This window comes from Nannobrachium achirus (assembly GCF_963921795.1).
Source record: "Nannobrachium achirus genome assembly, chromosome: 3".
Taxonomy (NCBI): Eukaryota; Metazoa; Chordata; class Actinopteri; order Myctophiformes; family Myctophidae; genus Nannobrachium; species Nannobrachium achirus.
The window spans coordinates 63,092,445-63,111,804 of NC_137812.1; the positions used below are offsets into that span (position 1 = coordinate 63,092,445).

At 41.3% G+C, this 19,360-nt stretch overlaps 1 protein-coding gene across 1 annotated transcript in view; it reads left to right on the plus strand.

Annotated features, from left to right (window-relative positions):
• The window catches only part of sipa1l2 (signal-induced proliferation-associated 1 like 2), a 113,357-nt gene extending 98,758 nt beyond the window's left edge, over positions 1-14,599 (plus strand). Inside the window, exons 21-24 of the mRNA XM_080722314.1 lie at positions 7,511-7,561; positions 8,812-8,926; positions 9,303-9,384; positions 14,235-14,599. Coding sequence (XP_080578440.1) covers positions 7,511-7,561; positions 8,812-8,926; positions 9,303-9,384; positions 14,235-14,381 — 395 coding nt within the window. The 3' untranslated portion in view covers positions 14,382-14,599. The remainder of the gene's footprint in view (positions 1-7,510; positions 7,562-8,811; positions 8,927-9,302; positions 9,385-14,234) is intronic.
• The last annotated feature ends 4,761 nt before the right edge of the window (positions 14,600-19,360 follow it).

Consider the following 19,360-nt stretch of genomic DNA (forward strand, 5'->3'; position numbering starts at 1 on the left):
GTCCTTAGTGTCCTCTGCCTCTGAAGAGAGAGAGAGGCTACTCCTACTACCTCTAGGTGATAATTAGAAGCTAAGAGAGTGAGAATGCGCGTGTGTGTATTTCGGGAAATGAGAAATTGAAGCTATTATCACTTTGTGAGCGCACCAAGGAAGCACTTTGGGGAAATGGCTCGATGCCACCTCAGCGTCTTAATTGCAGCCTTTCTTCCCCGACATGCACACATACACACATACACACACTTTGTCTCAGGCAATTTACTGGCTCTGTACCTCATTCTGAGATTGTGCTGCAGCAAGGACAGCATGTTGTGGTTCTGGTGAAGATAGGTGCGTATGACTTGTACCCCTGTCATTTTCACGAAAATGGTTTCCTGTCCTGACTTTCCTTTGACCTACACGGATTGGTAAAGACTACTGTAAAATTTTAATTGGAGACTTCTGTTCCAAAATGAGTAAAAATTATATATCTGTCACGTCCTTAGACAAAATAAAAAAACATTATGATATCTTGAAAGGATTTTAGGTGTCTTTAGTATTTTGGTCATACAATAACTGGTAATGATGTTTTTATTTGTCACCAAATTCTTCAAAATTAAAATGACGCAGAATACATTTATTGCATTGATTGACAGCACACTACAGGCATTAAAGCTACTTTGTATGGAGTACAATGTATGATGTATGTTGTTCACCAACTATTTATTTGACCATTTTGTACATTTATTTTATCAGTAAACAAGAATTTCTCAGAATAGGACCTCCAAATGGTTATTGGCTACTTTGACAAAGTTGCTGGTGCTCTCTCCCATGACCAGTATTTGACCTAGTGGCTTATGGCAGTATCTGATTTTAAAAACTAGCCTGTTCTGTTGCCCAGAGGTGCTAGAACTGCACCAGAAAGCTGAAAAGACAATATGCTGACAGGCAATGAGTTACTGTAACAGTTGAAAAATAATTAGGTTTTCTCTGACTGAGCCAGGAAGGAATGCTGGAGCATGTCTGCCCCTAGTGGTAAATATTGTAAACGGAGAGAGCAGGAGAAACACAAAGAGAGCGGGTGTATTAACCCATTTAGGCCTAGAATTAGAAGGATTCAAAAGACACTTATAGAATCGGGTCAAAATTCTAATGTTCACGACTTTTCAAAAATAGCAGATCTACGAGCTCGCAGCGCGGCACTCGGTGCCGCGCTGTGAGCTTGTATATCTGCTATTTTTCAATAGTTAAAGCATAAAATAATGATACACAAAATGTGTACCCGTTCTAAATGGGTTAAAGTTGTACAAAGGAGCAGTGTAAGCAGTGTGTACAACGCATATCACTCAACACAACATGCACGCAAAGATGCCACCGCTGGCATAGCACCATCATCATTTAACTCGGATGAAGGTATTTGAAACTAGTGTGTGCTTTCAGCTAATACTGTATTGTACTATACAGTACAGTTGTCTGACAGGCAAAGTGATAAGCGGGAGCACTCCTGCGAAATTGTCGTGTCTCATGCATTATGCCCACGACAAGAGTTGGAAATGTGTTAAGCTTTTTTTTCCTTCTATGCGACACGCTAAAACACGTCTATTCCCACAAGGAGCACAGTGTGACCTTGCGGATCCAAGCAAGAACGCAGGCGTTCCCTGTCTGAAAAGCACTTAATACTGAATATGAAGAGTGGGCAGAACTTATTAGCATGATTACAAGACATGATACAATAGACATACAGTACACTACTATGTAGATCACTCTACAAAGATATGTTTAGCATGCAGACACATACAGTATATATAATCAGGTAGCGTTGCATGCACCATAGTTGCAACAGCAGATGATGGTTAGTGTCCAGCAGTGTAAAAAGATAATATGCGACTTTGGCCTTTTAACCACAGTAGAGCTCAGTCCGAGCAGTGACGGCCGGGTGGTTCTAGCAATTATAGGCTGTCATCCTGTCTTTGTTAGGCAGTCATGATGAACATGAAGCTGACATAACGTCACCTCCATGATAACTGGGGGTATCGACACACATCGGTCACAGGTTCACCACCCGATCCGCCCAGTCTGACTCCCAAGTAGCCTCTCTACCGACTCGGCCACTGCCGCCTACATATTTTCACTTTCAGTCTTAATTTGGAGAAACGGTAGCGCACAGGTAGTGATTGGGGAGCATGCCCTTCAATGAAAAGGTCACAATGATCTGTCCCCATCAACATTCATGGGTCTCGTTGAAGTGTCCTTTAGCGAGACCTGAATCCATGTCTCCTCACTCACTGAACCACTTTCTCCTGTCGTCATTGATTTGAAGTGAGCCTAATTAGGTGTATAAAAATCTCCTTCCCCACCTCAATTGTGCAAAGTAATTTTAGCCAGTCATGGCCAAACCACTGCAGACGTTTCTTTATTCGTCTGGTTTCCAGGCTAAAGTCATTTAATTTCCACGTCCACAAATGGCTTCACAGAATAATAGGGGTGTAACGATACATTTTAACAGCAATACACGTCACGATACATGGTTAACGATACGATACATGGACGATATTGGTTCATTCATGGCGATGCGATTCGATTCAATGATTTAAAATCGATATAGTAACACAAAGAAATTAAATCAGTGTAAAATGTGTAAAAAAAATCTCATTATGGAATTATCTAGCAAATACATGGACATTATATTTCAACACATAAGGAAAACCTGCACCTTGAGATGAACACAGAGATTACACAGATTTATCATAGACCAAGAGTAGCTATATGGAATGGAAAGGTAATTAGACCCTTCTTTTTTATTTTCCCTGCCCTTGCCAAATACAAGGCACAAATACTTTCCATACAATCAATAATTTGCATTGCAAAACGATTCAATACCGATTACCGCATTTTAAAACGATACGATACGATACAAAGCCAAAACGGTACGATATATTGCTTTTGCAAACGATTTAGTAGATCATTGCAAATTAAAAATCGTTTTTTTGATTCGGTTACTATATCGTTACACCCCTACAGAATAACATTGTTTGTCACGTACAATAAATGTGTTAAAAACCCATTTAGGCCTGAACACATTATGACGCAATATTTTATGCTTTAACTATTGAAAAATAGCAGATATACAAGCTCACAGCGCGGCACCGAGTGCCGCGCTGCGAGCTTGTAGATCTGCTATTTTTGAAAAATTGTGAAAATTCGTATTTTGACCAGATTCTATAAGTGTCTTTTGAATCCTTCTAAGGTTTTTTTGAAAACCCTATGTTTCTGTGTCAGCAATCTGGCCAGCCATCGTCAAAGAAAAGGTCCTTTTTCACTTAACTGGAGCTCAGTTAGTCTGTTCTTGAGAGACTACTATGTCAGTGGTTCTCACACTTTCATGTGAAGGACCCCCAAACTGATATTTATTTGGCCACGGACCCCCATCTCTAAATATTTAGTTCCAGGGACCACCCAGAAGCAAAATCTGAGTTACAAACGTTTGCTTTGAAAATACATATATTCAAAGATTTGTACACATTTTCACGACTTTTTCAAAAATAGCAGATCTACAATTCAATCATTTCTAGGCCTAAATGGGTTTATACTGGGAAAAAAACTGTCAGCTCTCACAGTCCAGGTGCTCATTGTGCAAGAACAATAGGACATCATATACTATTCTAGGGACGAAAGACACTGTAGACTAAACATATCACTTACTGTGTACATTCAGCACTCTGTCACTTAATGCATTCACATGTCAAAAGCGTGTTTACAGTCCAATGCCTGTCTGCTATTTTGTATGGGAGTCCTTGACATTTTGTACATCCTTGTAGGAATTTCAGAAGGGACAGCTCTAGTGTCTTGTGACACGTCGTCAACAACTGTTGTGTGGACAGGGTGGAGTCACGTAATAAAAGTTATGTCAAATCTTGGGGTGCCGTGATGGCTCTCCTTGCAGAGCACTTATTACCAGAAGGCTAAAGTTCTTCCCACAGCTGGCCCAGGTTAGAATCTGACCAGAGGCCCTTCGCTGCATGTCACCCCCTCGCTCTCTTCTGCCTTTCCTGTCTCGCTGTTCGTTGTCAAATAAAGCAGAAAATGCTGGAGAACAAAAATCCTATTAATTCTGTAGAATCTTGCTGAACTGGGATTGCAGACTAGTGCAGTAGCTGGCGGGTGGGTTGTAATGGCTAGCTTTGTTTACCGACCGCTGGCTGTTTGTCTCTAGGGCTACGTTGCTAAGCCAAGTGCAAACATTCTAGTACACTGACAGTCATTACCCTGGATGCTTAGGGAAGGGAGTTGACGTTGTGAGCTTTTTTTTAATCCGATTCCATAGAGCCATTACCAATTAAAACAAGCCTTGGTACTTTTAAAAAGGTACTTGGTTTCACAAATAAAATGTCTGAAATCATATTTTCTTCTTGTCCTCAAAAGTAATTATTGACCACAATCATGTTGTCAACAGCCTCGATGAATTATATCACGGTAATTGAAACAGGGACTCTCTCACGTTCTGTTCTTACATTCTTCTCTGTTCTCATACCTCCCTCTCTTTCTCTCCCTCCCTCACTCTCTCTCTCTCTCTCCACCTCTCACTCTGACCCTATCTCTCTCTGTCTCACCTCCCTTGGGTTTGGGTTTTCTGTTGTAATAATCACCTCTGTGGGAGATGTACTGATGTCAGCGAGCATTCACACGAGTCTTGAGTGTCAATTAAAACCCAGAGAGCACTAATCAGGAGCAAAGGGAGAGAGAAAGGTAGAGAGAGCGAGGGAGACACAGCAAGAGAGGGGAGAAAGGGAGAAGAGAGAAATGGAAAGAGACAGGGAGTGGTGTAATTATAGTTTGGATGTTCCCGGCTACAGCCTCAGACCAGCTCTCAGCGTGGATGCCATTAAAGTAACAGTTTGGCTTTTTAAGATGCTGTCCTTCAGTCCATCAGAAAATCACTTAACCTTATGAGTTGTGGTCCATGAGGCAAGGGGCACGGTTGTTAGCATTTGCTTGACAGACTGTTGTCCTTCCTTCCTCGGTTATGCCTACATAGACGTTTTTGTAGACTTCCTGTTCTCCTACACACGTTGTTGTGAAAATACAAGACACCGTTTCACAGAAGGACACATTTGGCATAACTGGCATCCCTATTTTGAAAATATTCACAACTATAAACTTTAAAGTATCTGTAACTTGAGGATGCCCTTTGATTGATTGATTATTTTATTAGACACAAATGGAGAACAGTACAAGCATAGTCAATACAATTGAAATGTAGTACAGTACAAGTACAGTTGAACACCCTGGCTAAAAGGAACATCCCAAATAAGACCTTTTTACGGTCTTTTTTACATTGGAAGCCCTCTGTATTTAATTCATGGACAAAACAAGATGGTTTATCTCAAGGGTTTATTCCCAATAAAGGACTTCAAATCAAAGTTTTTCAAAAAAGGCAGATCTGCAAGCTCATACACACATTCTATGCTTACTCAGTGTAACCGAGCAAGTGTTTAACCATATCTGCTTATGTTGCTCCAGTTACTCTAGCTAAGAGACTCAGCCAGCTAAAGGTCTTAAATTAATGTCAACAAATTCAAAAGCCAAGCAATAGCGCAAGTGCCAATTTGGGATGAGCTGAAAACCCCCGCCTAGTCCACAATAAAGTTAGGCCTCTAAGAAAACGGTCTTTCTCTTAAGACTCCAATCTATCTTCTCCCCCTCGTCCACATTTTTCAATTTGAGTTCTGTCTTCTGTGTCATCTTATTGTTCATCCTTGAGTCGCATCACTTCTTCCCTTCATCGTGCTGGAGAATATCCCAGGTGCATTGGCTGGCCTTTTGGCTTAGAGCTTAACCCCAATTTCCTCTGTAAGCTGCTGGCTTTCTAAGTGGATATGTGATACCAGTCACACAGGTCTTCTGCTCATAACCTCTCAAAAGTCCCTCTTTCTCTCTAATTCTATCTGTCTTTGTTTCCCTTCCCATCTCTCTTTCTTGTCCTTCAGAGTTGTCGTATGCTCTCTATCTGGAAGGTAATCAATTGGGCTTTGCTGTGCTGTGCTGTAGCTGGCTTAGACCAGGACCCAGAGCGACGTTGTCATAACCACGTTAAATCAATTTCACTCGCCTTTTAACCTCTAAACTCTGCCTGGGTGACCCTATTAACCCGTATTACCATAGTTACAATAGTCACTGATGATGGGGCCGGTTGGAATATTGATCCCAGGGTGGTGTTGTGGTGGATTTTCAGGAGGGTGGTTTGGTTTATGTGGATTCTGACATCCTGGTAAAGGACTTCCATCAGAAAGCATTTGTGTTTTACTCTAGGATATTTAATTTTGTACAGTGGTAAAAGACATGGAGTTGGTGGTTACTCTTTTAGGAAGTATCAATCAGTCTTGTAAAATATTTCACAAACATTGCGTATGTGATAGTGGTGGTATTTGAACTTATTTAACCCATTTAGGCATAGAATTATTGACTGCTTTAACCAGTGAAAAATAGCAGATATGCAAGCTCACAGCGTGGCACAGAGTGCTGCGCTGCGAGCTTGTAGATCTGCTATTTTTGACATAGTAGTCTCTCAAGAACAGACTAACTGAGCTCCATTTAAGTGAAAAGGACCTTTTCTTTGACGATGGCTGGCCAGATTGCTGACATAGAAACATATAGGTTTTTCAAAAAACCTTAGAAGGATTCAAAAGACACTTATAGAATCGGGTCAAAATTCTAATTTTCACGATTTTTCAAAAATAGCAGATCTACAAGCTCGCAGCGCGGCACTCGGTGCCGCGCTGTGAGCTTGTATATCTGCTATTTTTCAATAGTTAAAGCATAAAATAATGATACACAATAATGTGTACCCGTTCTATATGGGTTAAAGCGTCAACATCAACAGATTATGTTTTTATGTAGCAATGTCTTGCAATCTGGAGTAAAATTACCACTTTATTTATTTAGTAGCCATTTCTGTGATTTATACAACACGGTCTCTGTCATTCATAACATCAGTCCTAGCAGCTGAGCTGTATTTGTGTACTGTATACACATACACAGACCAAACTGATGTTTTATTAAACTGCACTTTACTGTTTGTGTCCAGAACGAAACATTCTTTCTGGTAAACAATCCCAAATGGCCTTTAGATTGATTGTGTGCCCGAGGAAAAGCAAGTTTGTCTAATCTCTTTTTCCACCATTCATCAGTTGCTGTTGTAAATAAGTTGTCATCTGGAGTCTAGTGCAATTATTGAATTAACCATGCAATACATTGAAATTAGAAATTGTTTCTTTGAAAAAGAGGGCAGGATTTGGAACGCAATTGTATTACTACCTCACAGATGCCATTTGCTGATTTAGTTCCAAGTCAGAAAACATTTGTGAGGTCGGTTGCCATTGACTAGATAATGTATATTTACTGTAACTACTATTTTTGTATTGGTATTAACAACGTATGTTTTTTTTACATAACTAAAACCTCCTGCCCATTTATTCTAAGATGGTCTGGGTGCAGTTTGAATGGAGCTGAATGTGTGTCTGCTGTCTATTCTCAGGTATGGACCTAGACGAGCAGGACAGTCATAAAAACAAAGGCACACAAGGAGGTGATACACCAAATCAATTTGATACTCTGAAAATTGCTTTCTTTTTCTCTAAATATTTAACACCTGCCTCACAGTCTCCCAGGACTTACTAATAATAAAACAAAACCGCACAAAATCATGCTCTGCTTTGGTGCCTATTACTATTTGCCATGGTCAGTCAGTGTTTTCTATTTATTCAAAATATCACTGGGAAATAGTCGCCTATCGGTATGATCACTGGTGATTCTTTTTAATTCAGTAGTTGAATCAAAACTAACCATTTTAAAAGAATGAATGTATGGATGAATGAATGAATGATATTGATATACTGTATATACGTATCACTTATATAAAGTAAACATTTTAATGAATATAAACTGACAGCATTGACCAGTAAACTTCCACTCATGTACATTTTCCATCCTTTAACTAAATCTTTGCTTCTTAAGCTCTACTCCCTCGCCTCAACTCTTTCTAGAACATCTAGGCTCTATACTGTAGGTCCAACTGTACCTGCATGGCTGCTGGTTGGCTGCTGCTCTTTATTTTCCACTGAAATAATAATAATAAAATAATCTATCATAGCAAGATATTTTATAATTAGAATGTATTGCATTTGGCTTCACTGTTACAATACCAAAAGACAATGTTAGTTATTTTTCAAGCTTGTTATGATGGACATTTTTTAATCACTCCTTGACCTACCAACCTCACATTGTCTTTCTCTTTAGCAGATCTTCAGCTTACGAATCTACTTTGACTGTGTGGTCTAATTGTACATCTATTAATCAGAGAATATGTGTTCTGTCAGACAAGAGCTGTGCAATACCTAGTGCAGTACCTATGTGTTTAAACGTGTTTCAACTGGTCAGCCAAGTGAGATATAGGCATACAAGTGATATTACACTGATTGTATATCTGTTCTTGAAGTAATTATTTATCCCCCAATATCATGAAGACTAATTTGACCTTTGGGATACACAAATAAGGCGGTGTGTCCAAAAATGTAGTTATACTGCACTTTGGCTTTTGTAGGGCAGATTTGGCTGTTGCTATTGATCAAAAGGTTTCTGGTTCCAATCCCAGACACACTCTGAAAATTCGGTTGGGGGAAAGTGTGACGCTCCAGCCTCCCACCTCCCTCGAAAACTGTCTAGCTACGAATAAGCACGTTTTCTCTGCCTTCCATCATCTTTCTAACTGCCTGTGTAAAAGAACTAAATGGTTTAATCGTTCACTGTGTGTGTATGTGTGTGTCTCTCTCTTTCCAGCTGACCAGGCCTCGTTGTGCTCCATGTCAGAAGCTGAACAGGTGCAGCAGGCCCTAGAACTCTCCCAGGAGCTCAGTCGACGAATGGCTGCTACAGAGAGCACCCTGGAGGCCAGGTAGGGTACTGCAACTATAGGGTATTGTATCCTACAAAAGTGGTTCTCAAACTTTGACATTTGAAGGTCTCCCCTTAACTTTGACAGTGTACAAATGGAACCAAATGGACCTGTGTGCACTGTCAAAGTTACAGACTTGTAAGGGCCAATTTAGACCACCATAAAGGAACTGAAAAGTCCCTGAAATCCACTTTGAAAAACACTGAAAGCTCCATTGAATTGAATTGTGACAATTATATTACCTTACATTTTTTTGAAAGCTACATTATATTTTCATACCTAGATATTGAATCACCTCTCCTCTCCTCTCCTCTCCTCTCCTCTCCTCTCCTCTCCTCTCCTCTCCTCTCCCCTCCCCTCCCCTCCCCTCCTGCAGGGATGCTGCTCCTGCCCTGCTCACTGGCAAAGTCAACCAGCTGGAACAGATCCTGCAGCAGCTGCAGTATGACCTGCTAAAGGTACGCTGCTCTTTACACCACACTGGATCTGCACTAATGACAATAGACTCTAGTACACAATCACCTGGAGCACAGTGAGAGCCCACATAGACTGAGCAGCTGTGTGAAGAGTGTGGAACATGCATGCAGAAGACATTGCTCACTGAAGTGAGAAGTAAAACAAAGCAGATACCGTTGCACCCAATAGAGTGCAAATCTCCGAAATGAAAAGAAAATGGGACTGGGACTTTGTGAGGATAGAAGGTGCTAGTGGGACCCCAAAAAAAGGTTTTAAAATAGGAAAAGTGAAATCTCATGGTGTATCACCTTTAATGTGAAACATTGTTTTCTCACTCAACTGTCAGCAAACCAACATAAAGTTTAAGTGTATAGAGGGCATCTTCACGCTTTTTAATACCTCTAAAATGGCAAATGAAACATTGTCCAAATTGTCAAATATATAGAGGGAGAAATTGTGAAAAAGAAATAGCCGATCTACATGCTCACAACGCCTCGCATCGCGAGGCGTTGTGAGCATGTAGATCTGCTATTTTCACAATAGAAAGTATTATTATTATTATTTCAACTTCGACTTTCGACTTTCTCTGGTGAGAGTCGACTTGTGTAATGAAGTCGACTGAGTCGACTTGTCAACCTTTTCGTTAATGCCCTACTTACTACATACGGCCATGAAATGCAGCATCTGACTACAAGTTGTTCATCATCTCTACTGTCTTCGCATTCTTGTCTACGTGTCTCCATCTTTCCCTCTGTCCTTATAACATCACCCCAACTATTTTATTTTCAATCCAACATTCTTGTTTGGAAACACTTGAAACTCTTCAAGACAGCACTGTATTAGGTTATATAATAGTTTGTTTGGTGCGAGCGTTGTCAGCACCAGTGTTTCTCAACCTTTTTTCTGCATGGGCACACTTTCATGTCCCAAGAATCCATGGGCAGTTTCAAATTTGTAAGTTTCTTCACAAAGTAAAGCCCTGCTTCATCATACAAGGTTGTCGCACAACAGTAGTGAAAACAGCAGATCTACAAGCACACAACGCCTCGCACCCGCGAGGCGTTGTGTGCTTGTAGATCGGCTGTTTTCACTAGTTTAAATCATTTTAAAAATGATAAATACAATACTGGCTTTCAAGCAGTTTCAAGGGGCACACTTGACCCTTCTCAGGGGCACACCAAAGGTCCCCAGGCACAGTGGTTGAGAAACACTGCTCTAAACGTTGTGAAAGGGCCTAAAGATGTAAGACTGCTTAGTCTGAGTTGAATGGGTGAGTGGCAGACACTAAGGCTCTCATGGATTAGGAGCTTTTCGGACCTATCACTCAAGTAGTGCTATAGTGACGGCAGTGGCGGAGCGACCCCCCGCCGGGCCCTAATGCGAGGTTTTCACCACAGCCCCCCCCCCCCAACGATCCTTCAAAATTGGTCAGAAACAGCGCAGCACAGCGGCTGCCAACACAATAAAATAGCCTACAGTAGGCAACAGCGGCCATCAGAACACTATAGGTACAGTATAAATCAGGGGTCTTCAACGTTTTCAGGCCAAGGACCCCTTAGTTGAGAGAGAGATGAAGCAGGGACCCCCACAACCTGTTCAGAGATTCCATAGTTTAATCGTTTGACAGCACAATCATCAGTGTATTTTGGATTCATGTCAATTTGTGTTTCAGATATTTAACCACTTGAACCATCATTACCTAATAAACTTGTCCCTTTCCCCTCTAAAACAAACCTCTTTGCCGAAAATAGCCGATCTACAAGCTCACGAGCTTAGATCTGCTATTTTTGGCTACAGTTCTCATTACGGACACTAGGTTCAAGTGGTTAATATAAAAAGGATTGGAAGATTTGGAGGACCCCCTGTAGTAACTTTGTCTGAGGACCCCCTGTTGAAGACCCCTGGTATAAAATGCTATTAATTACCTTTGAGTGGAAATTCTGTTCCTAATCCTCCTCCTCTGAGTCACGGACTGTACAACAATATCCTACATGCTTCTGTAGCCTACAATTCTTTTTGGAGCTGTGTGCAGCTCCCTATACGTGGCTGTGTGGGTCTGTGTGTGTGTGTGTCTGTCTGTCTGTCTGTGTGTGTGTCTGTGTGTATGTAGCCTGACTTCGGCGCGTAACTAGTGCCGCACCATTTACGCCACTCGCGCAATATATACATCAAAATGTGCGGCTCGGCCGGGAATGGTGTTCTATTACCTTTCGTTCCGATCCGCCTTACCATGCCGACGTAATCGGCAAAAAACGACGCTTAATTGTCCCCATTGACTTATAATGGGACAATGCAAGAAATCACTTTCAAGTATTTTTCTCTCGTAAACCATAGGAGCTACAGTTTCAAACCTCGGAGAGGAGATTCATAATGATTTTAAGAATGAATCGAAAAATAATTACATCACTCGGCCTCATGGTGGCGCTATAACGGCCCACTTTACGTTTTGCCCCGTAACTCTTGAACCGTAGATCGGAAAATTAAAATTCTTTTTTCCCTGGATTCCTTGGGTCAAGACGCATCTCCCCATATAGGCCACGCCCATTTGCGCCAGGATAGATTTTCCGCCATCTTGAATTTTTGCCAAAACACACTTTTTGCTCCTTTTCCTACATATTTTCTTCAAATGTCACAAAAATCGGAACACATGATCTACACACACACACACACACACACACACACACACACACACACACACACACACACACACACAGCTCCACTTCACACGGGTGTGATTTTTCTTTTTTAATAGGGCGGCGGGCCCACCAAAGAAATCAGATAATAGTTTCAGAGCCATGCTGTAGAACTACCGATAACAGACTTAACCGCTAAACAGACGGGGTGCTCCATTCCACCACAACGGCAGAGAGAAGCATGCCTACCGCTAAAAGTAAACAGGAAACAGCTGTTCTCAAGCAACTGATGTGATAGGGCAATCAGTCAAGAGGGGCAAAAGAGTGTCTTCTCAATCCGGTAGGCATTTCAAGATAAAAGTTTATTTATTTTTTTTATTTTTTATTATTATTATTATTTTATTTTTTTCCGGAGCGGTGGCAGGCCCTCTCCCACCCGGGCCCTAATGCGACTGCATTGGCTGCATCGCCTATAGCTCCGCCCCTGAGTGACGGTGTGAGACAATATCTGCCAACCAGGTACCCCCGACCATTTTACAATGGTCCCACTAATCCGCCCAACTTCTCAAACCCAACTCGCAAGATGTTGACAACTCCTAAAAGAAAACACTTATAACGACGGAGGTGCGGCCTCCGAAGCAGACTTGAGTCACGCAAGGCACCCCACGCGAGTGGCCGCACCAAAGCTATTTTTGGTGAATGCATGTAAAGAATTTCTGCATCTGTCTGCTTACATGCATACTGTACAGGCATGTGTGTGCCTGTGAACACATGCATGCTTCTTAACGTAAGCACAGTTGTCTTTTGTCTTTTTCTTTAACCCACATGTAAGCTGCAATATCTTTTATAGCCCAGACAGCGCTTAACCACTTAAGACCTGTCTGTATGCTTACATACAAATAGTGAATCTGAATAATCTGTGAGAGAGGTGTGTGTGGGCCCGGGGCTACAGATCCCATGGCCTGGAGGAACGGACCGTAACCCTGACAACAGGCTGTAGAGCTATAGAGTGAAGAAACGCTAAGAAATCGCTAGAATTTGGGAAAAATGAAATTCGGGCTCCGTCACGGTGTGTATAATGCTAATGACCAATGCCATGTTAAATTTGAGATCAGTCGCTGAAGCGAGTGAATAGATAATGCATTTTGTGACTGACTGACCTCTCTCTCTAATTATATGTTAGATATAAAACTAGTAAGACGAGTTTTAAGGGCGAGGTCGCTCCATGTCTTGGCCATCTTACCAGTCATGTATATCGGACCAGTTACCCCTATATGGAGACCCTGGTGCCCATATATGGAGATTCATGTACTGTATGTGCTATGTGGAGATATGCTGTGAGAGCCCAAACATGCTTACTCAGTTATTTGTTAGGTGAAAGTCCTATGACGTCTATGACATCTGACATCATACATACAATCACTCTTATGCCATACATGGAGATCCCTCTCTGTAGAACCAGCCACACAGACATGGGCTGTCTTGGCCATTTGTCTTGGCCATGTATGGATTCTGTTAGTGTGGCCGATGTGGCCTCCATATATGAGCATTCCCATATGAAGTCCTGTTAGATATAAGCTTAATATTGATGGCATCAGGGAACTCCATATACAGTATGGGCATAAAAGGGATTCTGTTAGTGTGGTTCCCCTGACATCACAGTGATGTCAGAGCTGAAAAACCATAGACCGTATAGAAGTGTACACGTCCAGACGGAGTCAGCATCAGGCATGTGCACACATAGACATCAAATGGGGCTTGAGCCCCTGCCCTTTTACCCGTCTGTAAAAAGTGCCCTCTCCAGACCATGAATGCAGTTTTACTATGGTGAAAGAAATGCAAATGCCCTCCTTTCCATGCCATACCTGAAGGCAGCATTCAAGAGAATTGCCTCGTCCAAAGTCTCCTGAACTTGAATGCAGCATCTTATATTGAAAGAATTGCCCTCACCACATCTCCAGTATTGACTTGATTATGCTTAGTTTAGTGTGGTATCAAGTACCGAAAATAGCCGACCTCCAAGCTGTGAGCTTGGGAGGTCTGCTATTTTCGATATTTTCACCAAAAGGCCCTTTTAGAAATTTCCGCCCCTGCCTCTCTAACATTCTCTGCGCGTCCCTGGTCAGCATGTGCCGTTTCACATACTAAACTGCGGCCTTTGGTCGCAATAATCCCAGGTCTTAACACCGTCCTCTCCCCCGTCTCTCCTCTCCCTCCAGGAGCAGGAAGACAAGGTCCAGCTTCAGGAGCAGGTGCAGAGCCTCCGACAGGACAACCTGCGACTGCACGAGGAGAGCCAGACGGCCGCAGCGCAGCTCCGCAGGTTCACCGAGTGGTTCCTCCAGTCCGTCGACAGGAAGACCTGAAAGAGGACATTAAACACTATACACCAGGGTTCCCCAATAGGCGGCCCGCGGGCCATTTGCGGCCCTCGGGGGGCTACTGTCTGGCCCCCACCAACCCCAGTAATAATGGTGGTATAAGAGCAGCAACAACACTAGTATATAGTCGTTGTCGGGTGGAAACCTCGTATCTCCAAATGTGTACGTTCTTTCGCAAAGTAAAGTCCTGCTTCATCATTCAAGGCCGTCTCACAAAAGTAGTGAAAACAGCAGATCTACAAGCACACAACGCCTCGCACCCGCGAGGCGTTGTGTGCTTGTAGATCGGCTGTTTTCGCAAAACGAACGGTTTTGGACATACAAGATTTTCACCCGACAACGACGATATCTGAACTGTCGCTGGAGTAGCAGGAACGCCACCGTCGCCCCCTGCAATGCTGTGGCCCTCGGCTTGGTACCCTGGACATGATTCAGCCCTTGGGGAAAACTAATTGGGGAACCCTGCTATACACGCATGATGCACATATAGGGACATACTACGCGCACACACACACACATACACACACACACACACACACACACACACACACACCTACACACACACACACACACACACACACACACACACATGCAGGCATATACATAATGTATACATATATGGCACACAAAGACGTATTTGCACACACAGATGCATGCATACAAGAGTAGATTTATGCATACGCAAATGCTAATACACTTAGCACATACACGCACACACGTGTACTGCAATGAGGTGCAAACATAGAGCGGCATACACTCGAATGTGTCCATCTTCCTAGGTGCACACACACACACACACGCTCGAACAAAGACGTGTGAACATAAGAATACACACTACTGTACCAGACACATGGCTACACGTGGGAGGGATCGTAGTTGTGATTCAAAGTGAAATTTTGTAGCTTTTGTACAGCTGTTGCGGGTGGGGGGGTGTAAATGCTGGTTAGCAAATGTAAACCTTTGAAATAAAGTCAGCGCACTATGGAAGAACTATTGGCATCGACGCTATCACCAGCCACTTTCAAACAGTGTGTTAAATTACTGGAGTGCAGCAATAGTATCAGTGCTATAGCAGTCGCGGTGGGTTTACTGACACTTTGGAATGCTCGTAATGATCACAGAACGTTACATGGTTAGAGTGGCTGTCTAAAACAAACTTCTCTTTACAGCGTACAGCTTCTTCTTCCTCTGTGTTGTCAGTGGACAGGATGTGGTGTTGCACGATGCCTACAGTTCTGAGATTAATCCTGGTTTTGCGCTAGCGGAGCACTGACCAATAGGCAGGAGCTTTTTCCCACAAGCATCCATAAAGTGCAGTTGGCTAGCTAAAAGCAGAGGTGCCTGATGGACACAAGGGCTTAGAGTAGCGGAGATCAAATATTTTAGATTTGCAGTCCAAATTAAAACAGTATGTGTATATGTATATCCGTTTTGACAATGTCAATGACGTCATTTTTCAAAATACACTTGAGATGTGTATCGCTCAACATACTCGAAATTCTGTTTTGTATATTTAGATGGCAAATAACAAGTGATATTATTGAAACTACTGTACGTAAAAGAAAAGTTTGGAAATGTATCTTTGGTAAAATTACTCGTAACAATGCTTCTTGGCAATAACTTTTATACCCTTGGAAATCCTGTTTATTTGACTTTAAATGGTGCCTCATTTGTAAGGAACATGCGTTTGTGAAATGAGCATCACAGCTGAGTATGTGTGTTGAGCCCATGAAAAACATCTTCTCACCTGATGCCTAACAAATTATTCTGCTCTTCTTTGGTGTTGTTAGTGGATTGGACGATTGAAGGCTATCAATAAAGAGGCTTTCCATTGGTATAAAAGTTATTGCCATGCAACAAATTACCTACCAAACACAGATTTCCAAACTTTCATTATGTTTTCTGGGCAGGTGTCAGAAAGGTCCTGATATCTTTATATCTATGTGGAATGAAACTCCTAAGAGGAATAGAGGATTGTAGTTGATCTCATTATTCTGAGCTATTTGGGGTCATACAGAAGTGTAAGAGAAGGGAATGGAATTCTTGTTACAACATATTCCTTTGCCAAAATATAAATGTCTCTGTGGCAAATCACTCAATTTAGCAAAATTTAGCTGGTATGTTCAAACCTGAGCTTGCAGGGTTATTAAAAGACGGGACAACCAAGTCTAATGTCACAAGGTGCTTTGTATTGGAAAGAATCAAAACATCTTTTGTACTGTAATTAGTTTTATAAGTAATACCACTGATATTGGAAGAAGAAGAAAAAAATAGGAGCAATAATAAGGTGATAGTCACAAAACTGTTATTTAGCACTGATTTTTTTTTTTTTATCTTTTCTTTTTTTGTGTTGAGGAATTACATAATATTTATTTTGCAGGAACAAAACGTGCCTGACATTAAATGGTATGTGGCTAGTTTGCTGTTGTAATTTCCGTTCGTACTTTTTTTTCCTCCTCTCTCCATAACTCTGGCAGAAAATAGATTTTATGCCCATGATGATCACTTCCAGTTAGGGCTGCCAGATTTTAAATATCTCAAAACTGGACGGTGTGCATGTTTGTGTACATGGATGTTCTCAAATGACCATGTACAAAAACATATCATTTCTGTGGATGTGGTGGCTGCACCAGTGGTTCTCAAAGTGGATTCCAGGGACTCTGTGGGTTCCTTTAGGGGGGTCTAAATTGACCAATACAACTCTGTAACTCTGACAGTGTACAAATGGAACCAAATGAACCCGGCACCTTGAAATTTGAAAGTTTGAGAAACACTGATCTACACATACTTCTACTGTCTGCCATCTCCGCCGTACACCTCCAAACTCGTTTGAGAAGGCTGCAACTCCTGCCTTCAGTACATTGACTGATACTCGTGAGATTGGACGATATTCTGACTGGATATTCGCACTGTTCGGCATCTCAAACCAGACCTGCCCAGATAATTTGAAAACCAGATACACTGGTCATCTGGCAGCCCTTCTTCAAATCCCATCACCTGAAGGGAAAACGGTTAGTATACTGTACCGATATCATGGAATTAGAGCACCTCGACCCAGAAAGTTGGGTTTGTCTTCAATTTGGGGATTTCCCCTTAACCTATTAAGACCTGAGGCCGATTCTACAAAATCTAAATCGGTTGCTCTCAAACGTTTTAGTAATTCAAAAACACTTTAAAGATTTTTAAAACATTTTCAAAGATGGCTGATATACAAGCTTGATGCGCTGTGAGCTTGTAGATCTTCTATTTTTGAATACAGTAGCTAACGCTAAAATCTAAAATTACAGTTGCTAAAAAAGAGAGAAACACAAATGTTTCTTTGTGTTTTGTTTTGTTTCTTGTGACGGAGGTTGTGGTCTACTTTTTTACTTTGGACTGTGTCACTCGCCAACACAAAGTTATTTTCTTTTGAAAATTGGTTATTTTGCAGAGAGCAAGTATGAATTAGGCTCTGAAATATTGTTATTGTGAGTAAAGTACGTTATCATTGTACTTGGCCCCACTGGCTAGCAAACCCTTCGTGAAATATAAAAGGATATACCTTACTTACAGTATAATGCAGAAACGCTACTCTGCCATTCACCCTTCTATTTCAGTTCCCATTAGCATGCTTGACTCCATTGTGGTTTTTATATTTTTCGAAGAAAAACATGATGTTCCCCTCATAGATACAGTATATGTTTACCCATTTAAAACGTTGATTCAAATACACCTCATAATGGTATATATGTATATACATATTTGTCGATTCATTAGGCATTTTTATGTAGCATTGTGCTTTAAGTACAGGTTTAAATTCAGCACCAGATATTTTTTCTTTTTCTTTTCTTTTTTCTTTTTTTAATAAGAACACACCTCACCCATGGTACCTTGTCTGTGAAACCACTTTTATCCAATGCCAAACTGTGTGATGGGCTTTGTACTATACAACAGAAAAGTGACTTGTATTTAACACTCTTTTATTTAAGCTTATTTAACCCTCCTGAAATTGTTTATTTTGGTAAGAGTATTTTGTTCCTCTCTGCACTAAAAAAAAAAACTGTATTGGCAAAACTATGTGTATAGCTGGCAAAGGAAAAAGATATAAATATAAATGCTTATAAAAGTGGATATTTCTGGGACGTTTTAACATTTTGATGCTGCTAGGAGTCAGCCTGTTGTTTTGTATGCCTTTTTGTTTCTTTGTCAAATGTTCTGTTGAAAGATGGTACAAAAAAGTGTTTGCTTTTTTAAATAAATGTAGGACTTTGGAAAACAAGTTGAATCGACTGCGGTTCCATTTTCTTGTAGTAATTAGATCAGCAGATATCCTCATTCATCATGGTGAATCTCCAGCATCAATACAGTGCTTGCCAACAGTTAGTCCCTTAAGTATTTATCCAGCTTCTACTCTGGATAAATACCTCTACATCACCAAACATCTTCTTACCAACTTAATTATGAGGCCTTTCTTTATATCTTAAGAAGCTATCTCACTCCTGAATCCTGTCTCATTTCACTATCCTAGTGTTTCTCAACCACTGTGCCTGGGGACCTTTGGTGTGCCCCTGAGAAGGGTCAAGTGTGCCCCTTGAAACTGCTTGAAAGCCAGTATTGTATTTATCATTTTAAAAATGATTTAAACTAGTGAAAACAGCCGATCTACAGGCACACAACGCCTCGCACACCGCGAGGCGTTTTGTGCTTGTAGATCTGCTGTTTTCACTACTGTTGCCTTGTATGATGAAGCAGGGCTTTGCTTTGCGAAGAAACGTACAAATATGAAATATGAAACTTGGAGATACAAGGTTTCTTCCCGACAGTGACGACATTTACACCCCCGTATTTTGTTGGTGTGCCCATGGATTCTTGGGACATGAAAAATGTGCCCATGCAGAAAAAAAGGTTGAGAAACACTGCACTATCCAGTCTAAATAAAGCCCAAATACTATTTAAAGAAAAAGTGGAATGTAAAAGACAGAGTT